At 40.9% G+C, this 11,849-nt stretch overlaps 1 protein-coding gene across 3 annotated transcripts in view; it reads right to left on the bottom strand.

Moving 5' to 3' along the window:
* Nucleotides 1–11,849, bottom strand: part of mprip (myosin phosphatase Rho interacting protein) — a 45,631-nt gene that overhangs the window by 11,451 nt on the left and 22,331 nt on the right. For 2 of the 3 annotated variants that reach the window (XM_035671128.1, XM_035671137.1), the window contains 6 exons: nucleotides 11,073–11,141; nucleotides 10,899–10,988; nucleotides 9,905–10,014; nucleotides 8,971–9,532; nucleotides 7,686–7,823; nucleotides 2,929–5,535 (listed from right to left, as the gene is read on the bottom strand). In XM_035671128.1, coding sequence (XP_035527021.1) covers nucleotides 2,929–5,535; nucleotides 7,686–7,823; nucleotides 8,971–9,532; nucleotides 9,905–10,014; nucleotides 10,899–10,988; nucleotides 11,073–11,141 — 3,576 coding nt within the window. The remainder of the gene's footprint in view (nucleotides 1–2,928; nucleotides 5,536–7,685; nucleotides 7,824–8,970; nucleotides 9,533–9,904; nucleotides 10,015–10,898; nucleotides 10,989–11,072; nucleotides 11,142–11,849) is intronic. The other variant, XM_035671146.1, reaches the window with a different exon arrangement.

Below are 11,849 nucleotides of genomic sequence, written 5' to 3'. Positions count from 1 at the left end.
TGGTGTGTGTGTGTGTTTGGTGGTGTGTGTGTGTGGTGTTGTCCGTGTGTGGTACATGAAGGGAACATGTCAGCTATTGCAACAGTGTGGCTCCACTGATTGTGTTTCTTTTAAGTTTTTGGACAAAGTGTAGCTCTATGGCAAAGAGGAATGAAAATATATCACGGCTTTGATCAAAATAATACTTGTTAGTGGAATGACTTTTGTTGTTGGTTTTGTTTTTCAAATGGGACTTTTGTTGACAAGAAGAAAGCAGAATATCCACTAGCCTTATGCTTTTAAATAAAATGTCTTCCTTTTTAATAATATTAATTGAAGTCGTTTATTATACTTGCCAGGTAGACTTGAGAATACATAAAAGTCTGAAAATTGAATCAAGAGTTTAGATATTATATGGACCATATATGATATTCTGTATCACCAAATAAAAAAACACTTGAGTTTATCGTGTGAATTTCCCATTTTCGCATTCCACCTATGTAGACGAGAGAATTTGTTTTGCTGTTTGGGCTATCTGTGAAGAACATGGTGGCCTCCCCTGGCAGGGGACCTGTGCGTCTTGTAGATATATAAAAGACGCATTCTTTATTTTCCAGGTGATGTTGCACTAGTTACAAAATACCTTAATACATATGATATTTAAATTTCTGCCCAGTAGATCCTCCTAAATGTCCCACTAAGGTATTAAGGTTAGTACTGTACTTTTCGAATGGTGACTCTTTCTTGTGGTGCAAGGGCTTATGTCTCAAAAAACTAAAACTCAATCGTCATGCCCCCGCCATTACCTGTCAGATCTATTTACCACAGCAAACACATAGCTTGACAATGCTTCTAAATAAAGGCTTGTGCACGGGTCCTGTGTCAGAGCAGGAAGTTTACATTTGCTCGTGGGAGACGTTTCACCTCCTCACAGTGGTTACTGGTCTGAGCTCTCAGGGGTTGATCCTTGAAAAACACACCTGGAGCCTCCATTCCCTGGTTTGCCTGGAGCTAGAGCCGAGGCAGAGAGAGGGACGCAGGCCCAGGGCACCCCAGCCGCCGGACTGAACCTGAAGTCCTCAAGATTAGTGGCAGTGAATAGAGGACGGAAAGCAGATAGGTTTTTAGTCCGCTAATGGCAAAGGCCATTGAAACCCTTCCTGTGGAAACTGCATCACTAGTTATAATAGCCAGTGTAATGGCGCTTTCTAAAAAGCGTGTTATGAGGATACTCTCCCCTCTCTCCCTTTCCTCCCATACCACCCAAAGGTGCTAGTTTGGGCAAGCCTGACCTAAAAAAAAAAAAGCCCTACGGCCTGAAGATAACATTTAACTGCACTGTCTTCAGACCGTACAGCATTCATGATTGTATTAGGCTAGATGAGCTTAACCCACATTCCCACACACACACACACGTTTATTTTGACTCAACCCCACATACACTGTCCTGCTGCCTCAAATGCTTACTAGCCTGCTAAATGCGTATTGATCCACAGCAGATATTAGTCCACAACGCACTTATTCCTCCTCCTGACTAACCCTTGTGGCGTCTAGCCATGCAGATGCAGTTTCAGTTTGATTTGCAGAGGGTTTGAAATACAGACCGCTGGAATTTTACAACCATCCCAATAAAAAGGAGGTAAATGGAATGGACTTACATTTGAAAACTTCAACAGCAACAAGCTATTTCAGAGGCAAAGTTGCTAACAGTAGTGGTCATAGGGAAGTATGTTTCAGGTAGAAAGTGCCGTAAACTATCTATAGCCAGATCTTTGAATTATCATGACTAATATTGACACTATTATGGATAGAGGCATTTCTGTTGAGCTTTTATTAAATAGCATTATGTGGGTGCTTTAAGCAACTTTTTTTTTTTTAGCTTCTCTGTTTTGGGTAAACCTACACAAATAAAACCAAAACTATCCGTTTGGCCAATACCATTAAGGTAAGTGAGAAAATACGGATTTTAGTTTGTTGGGTGAACCGACCATAACAAGAAATACAAAAGCGTAAATCTTTCCTTTAACTTTGACCTTATTACAAAATAATCAAGAGTAAGGGTCTAGCTTATTTCAGAGCTTTCAACCACATTTCACTGCTTACAAAAGCAAATTAAGTTATTGGCTCAGTTGCCATGGATGTTGTCCAATATATGACTTGTTATGATGCAACCAAAGTTCCATACTTGGTTACATCATGGCAACAGACCCAACACGTCCATTTGCTGCTGATGACTGTGAGATGCAGTTGAAAGCTCTAGGAAAACTTAGTAAGTAGACCCTGAGTTAAAATTGCTGAGTCAAAGATTTTAAATGTTATGCCATCAACTGTTATTCAGAGAAAGTAGGGATTACATTTTAACTGTTAGTAGGAACAGCCAAAGGAAAAGAGATCAGACCCATACAAATTAAACTCATAGCCAAAATCATTTTAAATGATAATTGGTAAAATGGCCAATTATCATTGTTTAAAATATTAAATAGTCAACAGCGTAAAAAAGGGTCAACTCTTTGCCCTTAACAATTTAAAATACGGCATAGCTGAGTCAAAGGGTTAGAATAATAAGCACATTGAACTATGACCAGAGGAACTCATTTCAGAGAAGAGGCTGATATGATGTGTGAATGAATCTGATAGCTTTGGTGTTGTTTTTTTTTTTATGGCTAATCTGATGTTCCAGTTACTCAAAGTTCCACGATGTACTGTAATTTCAACAAAATGGGTTCCTCAGTACACAACTACTGCAGTGCCAATGATCACGTAAACCTAAAGGAGGTTAGTTTTCATGCAACACAGAAGAAAAAAGGTTTACAGAACAAAGAGCGAGAGTAGGGTGAGCGAGGTTAGGAAGGGGAGTAGGGGTTGGGGAAGGAAGCGGGATCTGGGAATGTCACAAAGGAACACAAGGCATCACAGATGGACGACGGCAAGGACAAGGAGCGCTTCCACCTTCAGGTTTTCCAGGTCTTTCTCGTATTTCAGCCGCAGAGTCGTAATGTCTCCCTGCTCTTCGCGTCGCCTCATCTCTTGGGTCATGACTGAGACTTGGGTCACCAGTTCTTGAATGCGCTCCCTCAGGGTGGATGTTTGGGCCGAGGCATGATGCGGTGGTCTGTCCTCGTCTGTCGAGGTCTTCTCTGGGTTTGCCGGACTCATCATGCTTTTCAGCTCTTCCATTTCCCGCTCAAACCTCTCCATGAGGTTTGCCCTCTCCAACTCATGCTTCTTCTTCAGGTTCTCCATGCAGTTCGTCAGCGAGTCGATCTCTTTTACGTTTTCTTCTGATCGGAGACGCAGCATATCACTGGCCTTAGCAATTTCCTGTCTCAGCTTTTCAGCTTCCTGCTCGTAGCTGTCTTTGACCTCTCGTAGTTCCTTCCTATGCCTGGCTACCATGTCATCAAGCTCAATGTATTTATCCAATGAGTCAATGGGCTCTCCTTCGATCTGGATTAAAGTTTGTGGCCCTGTGGTGGTTTTCAAAGAAGCCTCAGATAGTTGACTCTGAAGATCTGCCAGTTTGGACTCAAGATCTCTGGTAGCTTCTCTTAATTTAGGACAATTTGGACAATCCATGCTACCAATCTGAACTTCTGTCTGCTTTTGCTTTAGTTCTTTCTCATGTTGGACTTTCAGCCTAGTGATCACATAAGACACGTAGGCTTCTTGAAGGGCATCAAACAGATATTCAGAAGACTGTTTCTGTTCTCGACCAGAATCAAAGCTTGCTAGAGCCAAAGACAGAAGCTTGTCATCTTTGGCCAACTGCACACTGGATGCAATCTGCTTCAAAACATTTGACTTTTCCTCCAGGATTTCTGTTAACTCCTTATGAATCAGAGCATTTGTTTCACTATCGAGCCATCTGTACATGGCTGCAAAATCTGGCTCTGTCATTGCCTCACTCTCAACTCTTGCTTGTGGACAAATTCTTCTAATCAAGAGCATCAAGTGCTTCTGTGCCATCATCTGTTCTGCCACACCTCTTTCACAGCTGTGCCTGTCTTCCTGTGGTTTTATTTCGGATGTACCCAACAGCCGGCTCCAGAACTCTCCCTCCATTACCAACCTCATGTCTTTCTGACTCACACAGAGTGGCTCTTCTTTTGAAGAACCGAATAAAGTGCTCTTTAAATCACTGAACATTTTCTCTACATTAACATCTACCTTTGCTAACATCTCTAAAACCTGATTAATCGCCTCAGACTTCATCTCAATCTCTTCTACAACTTGCTTTATAAGTCCTTTACCGTCAACCTGCTTCTCTCCTGCCTCAACACACTCACTAACTGTCTCTTCAACTCTACCTGTCTTCATTTCTAACTTCTCTCGCAGCATTCTTATTTCATTTTCTGCTTCTCTTAGCTTCTCTCTACTGACCCTCTCAGATTCCTGGTTTTGTATGATTAGTTCACTGTTCCTGGCTTCAAGTTCCAAACAGCGCTGCTCTGTAGACTGAAGGTTTGCCTCGTTCTCAAATAACTTTGCTTGTGAGGCTTGTAGTAGCTCTTTGAGTTGCTCTCTCTCAGGTTGTAACTCCTCGTCCTCATAATCTGCTCGATAGCCCAAACCTTTCAGTGTGGCTTCTTTCAACTGCAGCTTCTTCTCTGTGTCTTTTAGGGTGTTGCCAAGCTCCTCCAATGTAACCAGAGCTTCATGAAGCCTCAGGGACTTCTCATTCAGCTCCCTCTCATAATACTCCCTGTCTATAGCGTTCGCCTGGTTTTCAGCTAGTTCAGCCTTCAGTCTTTTCAACTCTTCCATGACCATATGATGCTGTTTGCCGCCCTGCTGGCTGACCAGCTCAGCTTTCAGTCTATCTATTTCTCTGTCAGCCTCGGTCAGCTGGTTCATAATCTCCTGGCATCGCTGTTTCAATGCCCCGTTTTCACTTGTTAGAAGTTCAGCTCTCTGAGAGAGTATCCCAATCGTCATCTCGCTTGTCTCTGAATGGTTTTCAATTTCAGAGAGGGGGCCATAGGGGCTTTTTAGGCTTTCAAAACTTGGCTTCTGAACCTTCCCCAACAAATCCTCCATGGTTAGAAGACGGGATTCGTATTCACGGATGCTTTCTCCTGCCCTTGCTAAACTCTTTTTTAATGTTTCATTTTCTATCTCCTGATGGTACTTCCAGGTCTCCAAGAGTTTCCGAAGTTGATGTTTCTCTGCTGTCTCTTTATTACAACTATGGGATCTCAACAACTTTGCCAGCTCTTTTAGGGTCAGAGGTTCATCAGTTATCAAGTCTTCTAGTTCTTGAATTGCCTCTGTGCTGTCCTGGAGCAAGAAGCTAACTGTTTTTTGGACAGGTTCAGGGGGAGGACCTTCAAGAATGGATGGTTTATGGGGTTCAGAAAAGTAAGGTTCCTTGATGGGGAGGTGAGAAAGTGAGAGGCCAAGCTGTGCCTGCATATTGCGCTTTTTCAGCTCTTGCAGCTTCAGGAGCTCTTTGGTCTCCTGGTACTTCTTTGTTAAACTCTGTGCTTGAGAACTAACCAGTTCGGGCCTCTTCGTCTGGGGCGTCACATCAGCCTCCAGACCCAAAGGGTGCTCCAGCTTGGAAAAGGGGACCAGACATTTGGTTAACACACAGCAGGGGAGACATAAAGCTTGGTAATAATTTTCAGCGTTAACTACCAATCATTTTCATCTAATTTCAATTAAAAAGTCACATTACAGTTAGCTTTCCCACATGATAATCCCAAATTATGAAAATTAACAGTGATTCAAAACAAATTCAAAATTCCCTTAGGTTTAATGGTGTAAATTCAAAGCATAGGAAAGAGATTAAATGGCCAGGGTTAGTTAATCACAACAGAGCATGCACATTAAATGGTTAAAAGTTACTTCATGAGGTAAGTAATGCAATATTAGTTTCAGCTAGATGGTTTACTCAGGGATGGAAGGCATACCAGGTCCTACAAACACATTTCTGAGGTTCTCTGGTCCAAGCTCTTGCACCAAAGCAATTCTTTTCTGAGTGGAGATAGTGAATAGTATTATACACCTAAAATCTCAAGTTCAAATATATTTTCAAACTCTCTGCATAACTCATTGCAAGCCATTTATGGTTTTTATTTCCAAAACAAAAAGCAACACAAAAATTGCATACACTATAGTCTAAAAATCACCATAAACTCAACCATATTCAAACTGAATCATCTATCAAAGTAATCATTCAGCCTCACTGTGGCAAATCCATCCATACATCGACACACAAGCACAAGAATTCATCCAACGACACAGATTTATGCCATTACATAGCTATATACAATATTTGTTAACAGAATAATAAATGGATGGTCTGTAGAGCAGTTAATAGAAGATGAGAATCTGACGTCCATGCAAATAATTAGAAAACAAGCCAAGAGGTTATACACATTGAGCCAAACATTTCAGCAAGTAGAGCTATCGTTTTAGTGACTATGGAGGATAATATCACTCTAAATATAAATTTAAATAAGGAATCAACTAATAGAAAGAATCTAACCTTGCAAGGCAGCTGGACTCGCGTGATGACACGAAAAATCCATCTTGCCAGGCTTCAAGCTATGCACTTGTGTCTGAATCACAGTGCTTTAGACCAATCAGTGTCCTATGAGGAACTACTGGCAGCTACGGCATGAGGTACAGGCGTGGTTTAACAGTAGGTGTATGTGATGACAAGCATGAGAAGTGACTATTCGCTCAAAAATCAACAATAGCGTCTGGTAAGGGGGTTAGCGTAGATGCTGCTAGCATCAGCTCTATCAAAACGACACTGAAGGCTGTTTACGATGTAAAAGATAGTTTTGTTATTTGTGGTTTGTTAATCTGATTGGTTGAAGTTTGCCTGTGATAGACAGCTGGTTCATCCAATCACCTTCTAAGTATTTTTTGAAAGTGCCTGCCCTTTTCCAAACGGTTTCCAACAATGACTTCCTAGATGGTTCTGTGTAACAAACCATGGGTTTGAATCAGGAAAAAAAAAAGAAAACTTCTGAAATAGAAAAATAACTAAAAAATCTAATGGAAATTAGCCTGTAATACAAAACAATTATTATTATATTATTCTTAAATGTTCTTGCCTCCATACTCCATTTGCACTTACATTTTAATTTTCATAATTTGAACTGTATGCAAATGAGCGGCTGGTTATTACATGACTTAGGAGATGACAAAAAGTGTGTTTCCATCCATACAAATACAAAAAATAAAAATGCTTGAATGGAAAAAAACTTAAATGCAACGGAAACATTATCCCTAACAGTTGAGTTAAAAAATAATTAATTTAAAAATGTTTCTTTTTCATTTAGAGTGAAATAATCACAGCATAAGTCACATCAGCTACGACAAAACTTTCCTTGGTCCAAAATCAACGCAATACTAAAGTAACAGCTAGCATGAGTTCAGATACATTACAGACCTGTAACAGAGATAGGAGATTAACTAGTAGAAGCCAATGTAGTAATAAGATATCAATGTTCTTTTACATGCAATGAACTCATGCAAAGGCACATATCTGTAGCCATTTTGTTGCTTTGATGTCAGTTTGTTTGATGTTTTCTTACAATAAAATACATGCAAAGAATGTTACAAAATGGAGGAGAAAACACTGCTCAATAGAGAATATACGCATGAGATCTAAAACAGGATTTCCCACCATAGCAGAATAACATACAGTGCAATGCAGCTGCACACCCAATACACAGAGACTAATAACTCACCGGAGAGATGTAACCTGACCGGATGTCCTGCTCTCTTTCCAGAGCCGTCCTCAGCTGGAGCTCCAGCTCCTGCTTGTGCTTGTTTGAGTCGAGGAGCTGCTGGTGACAGCTCTCCAACTGTGCCTTCAGGTCCTCTATCTGCAGGAGCAGCACGGAGAACGTTTTCATTACTTTAAAGGGTGTGTTTTTAATAATGTGAAATGGCTTATGTATAGCCAGTGGGGGGCACAAGGCCTGAACAATGAATACGTTTTTATATCAAAATCGACCGATATGGATTGAAAGAGTGCATTTTTCAAATCACAGGAGCTGAGGTTTAAATTAGGTAATTAACAGAGTCTTAACAACCACAAAGGCAACGTTTATGACAACTTTTGCCAGGAAATTCACACAGCTGTTGTTTAGTGTTAATAAACACCATTATCCATCAGCTTGAGATAAAAAAAATAAATAAAAAAGCAATCCTGTGGCAATGTTGCCTCATGTTAATTTTGGAAAAGAAGTCAGATATCAAAAAGTCAGATATTACCGATACTACAACTTCCTATCAGTTTGTCATTATTGTCGACTATATAAATATTAATTGTGATGCCACTTTTTAATGTTCAAATTAGATTCTATAATAATATTAATGAGTAATTAATGAGTAACTTAATATTTGGAGTAATGTGAGATATACCAGAAAGGTGTAGACAAATGTAAGACCATATTGATACATTTTTCTATTGCAAACCAGGCAGTTTACGTAGAAGTTGACTGATTTTGAAGAGGAAAAATAACAACCTGAACACGACTAACGGGAGCATTATTTTACCAGATTTTTTCCATGTAGAAACAAAATATGGCATTATTCTTGTTACAATCATATTTTGTTCAATATAATGTGAAGTACAAATTCAGCCTGTAGTTTATTTATAGAGAACAGAGAATTTCAAATCAAACTGCAATCACAATATTAATGAGATAAATTGCAATTACATATCTTTCTCCAATCGCTCAGCCCTAGATGGGGTGATGAAATAATTATTATTATTATATTATTACTTAATTACTTTATCACATAAGACTGGAACCAACTTAATGGGATGCCGTAATGAAGGAAATGTAGCAAAAAAGAAATGTTTCAAAAACACAGACACTGCCAGAAGAGGAATGAGGACTTTCGAATTTACATACTTAAACTTGACATAAACATTTGATATGGAGAACAGTGGGTCACAACTTCCCTTTATTTGATGTACTGCTTGTTTCTCTAGAACTCAGTAATACACTGAAACAAACATACCCCTTGCTTGTAATTCTCCAGTAGCTGCTCCAGCTCTGCAGTCTCTCTGGATTGCACCGCGGTGGGCAAAGGTACCCTCCTCTCCTCCCGTATGGGCGTATTCTCCACCTGCTGCCAGTGTTGTTCGATCACCTCCTCCACCCTCTGCTGCCTCTCCAAAGACATGGGACCTAATGAATCCGTTTGTTCGACTCCCTCTCCGCTCTCATAGTCCGTTCTCCCTCCTTCTTTAACGGATGCGTTCTCCCCCGAAGAGATGGTCACGGACTCATACCTCTTCCGCCTCTCCTCTCTTCTCCGACTGCGCTCCAGCTCCCCAAGGTCCGCGTGGAGGCTCTCAGCCTCCTGCGCCCGCTTCTGAGCCAGAGCCTGAGCGATGGGTCTGAACTCTGCCCAGTCGAAGGTCTTAGAGCGGCCTTCTCTTCTGCGTTCGCGCGCCCGGCTCTTTACCACACCCGGAGTGGGTTCTCTCTCCACGGACGAGGCCTCAGAGGAGGGAGAGTCCTGGGCGACGTCTGGCCTAACCAGACCCTCCAAAGGGTGACCATGATCCTCAGTTGAGCTGAAAGGCAGTGAAACAGGCAGGAGAGTCAGTTTTAGTTCCAAACTGCTGTCCGTGTCCTAACAGATCAGAATCCCCAAGGTCCAGGGTTATCTCTACATACACACAATAAAACTAGTTTGTCTTGTTTGTTTATGTCACATATTCTACAAAGTCTATGAAGCGAGAGAAAGAATGCTACAAGTTTCTTTCTACAAAAAAGTGAAAGTATCTGACACCGTATCAATCATAAATTAGCTGTTGATGGGTTTTTTCCAAATTCCTTGTAAACAAAAAATGTCAGTAAAACAACTTTATACACTTCTGCTTGAGAACAGTTATCTGTCATTGTAGTTAAAACTTAGGGATGGGTGCGGACATGAGTGCACTGACCTCGCCACATCAGGGGCCGTGGAGGGTCTGACATTCTTCATGACTGCCTGGATCCAGTTCCTGCGTATACCAGCCGTCATGGCCGACAAAGTGTGCACTCCCTCTTGGGTCTAAACATTTAAAAGCACCATGAAATATACACTGTGACCCCCAAAAAAATAGAAACACCTACAGGATATGAAATGTGATACAAGAGCCCTGTAATAAATTATAATTCAATTTTTAAAGTTCTGTTTTAGTTTAAACTGAGTGTTGATATGACACACTTGATACACTTGTACAACATCAGATTTTGACATTCTGTTTATACTGTGGTTGATATCTATTTAATATATTTGGGTTTATTAAAAGGTCTTTAAGCAAGCAAGTTTTTTTAAATTAGTATTCAATAGCTGTACATTCTTCCATCACTGATATACAGTGTTCAGTCAGTAACATGGGTCTCCCTGTCCCTCCTTTCTGCAGCAAACAGAGAATCCATTTTCTGGTAGCATGTTCCCACTTTATCCAATCAAGAGAGAGAATGAGGTGGTCCTCAAAGGGCAGGCAGCGGAATTGGGGGGACGTGGGGAGGAGGGAGGGGACTGTTATCTGCAACCGCATGAGAAATGCCCACCACTTGAGTTGTCTGTGTTGATAACACTATGGTACAGTTTGAGGCTGTTAATACTGTATACAGCTGTATTGGACTGCAAAGGTATTCTAATATTTTGTTTTACGCCATTTACATATTAAGAGAAGCAAAAACATTAGAGACAGCTCACACTGTAATGCAACCTAATAATACCCAAACTACAGCTGGACAAAGTTGTTACAGGACTGTTGCATTGAACCACAGAACAATGTACAACGGCTTTACTTTATTAAAAAGGTCAGGGCTATGTGGGAGGAAGACACAACACTTTACCTACGCTAATAAACAATATAAACGCCTCAGTAAGTGAACATACATGTTAAACACATTTGTCCTTTATGAGAAGGCCGAGGCTCTTACATGTATTTGGAAGCCGTAGTTGCGTTGAGCCTGGTACTCAGTGACATTGCAGCAAGTAGACAGGTCAATCTCACCATCCAGGTCAGAGGCCTGAGGTAACGCAGAGATGAGACACGGGCAATAACATGGAACTGTTCAACATAAAAATACGCAATAGAGAATGAATAAACTCACCTCCTCTGCAATTGAATCCTTGTAGTATCTCAGGCTGTGATCCGTCAGAACAAACCAGTATTTCTTCCACTACAACATGGACAGGATAGAAAGACGAAGAAAGAAGTACATGAAGTATAAAGACTTTCAAAGTAGTCACGTATTGAACGTTCAGTCAGTCAATAAACCTGCTCTATGACAGCAGTTAGCCTCTCTGTATATCATATAAAGATGGGTTTTTAAAGCCTTCAGGCTCCACCCCCGTCTTTTAAGTCCATTGAAGATACAACATCAAAGTCTGACCACACCTCTGTAAAGGCCGTAGAATGCTACAGGCATTCAGGAGTGCTTTAGGTGGACAGTTCAGATGCTGTTTGAACTGGCTTTTCGAGTCCACCCTTCCTTTTCATAAAGAAACCCCCAGAGTGCACAATTTGTTTTATAAATGCCAACTTAAGATACCTTCTTTCAATTTAGGTTCAACTCAAAATGTGTGCCCTCTAGTTGTGCCTTTCAGGAGAGAAGTAATCAGAACATTACAGGAGTAGCTAGGTATACCTGTGCCTGTATCAATTCAACTTTTCCTGTTAGGAAAGTTCCTGTTTACCCAAGATTGCCAAGCCTGCATCTGCTCAGACACCAACAGGCTTTATTTTAGCTGCTAGGGTTATCCATGGTAACCGGAAAAGCCAAGTCAGACCTGAATATAGACAGTGGGTTAAGCTAATTGCAGACAACGTGTCGTTTGATTCAATTACAGCCAACCTGCAGAACTGTACTATATTTGCTTGTCTGGAC

This window comes from Morone saxatilis, unplaced genomic scaffold, assembly GCF_004916995.1.
Source record: "Morone saxatilis isolate NCDOM2014 unplaced genomic scaffold, NCSU_SB_2.0 Contig1, whole genome shotgun sequence".
Lineage (NCBI taxonomy): Eukaryota > Metazoa > Chordata > Actinopteri > Moronidae > Morone > Morone saxatilis.
The sequence above is the reverse complement of the archived record's forward strand: the minus strand, read 5'-3'. Positions and strand labels throughout refer to the sequence as shown.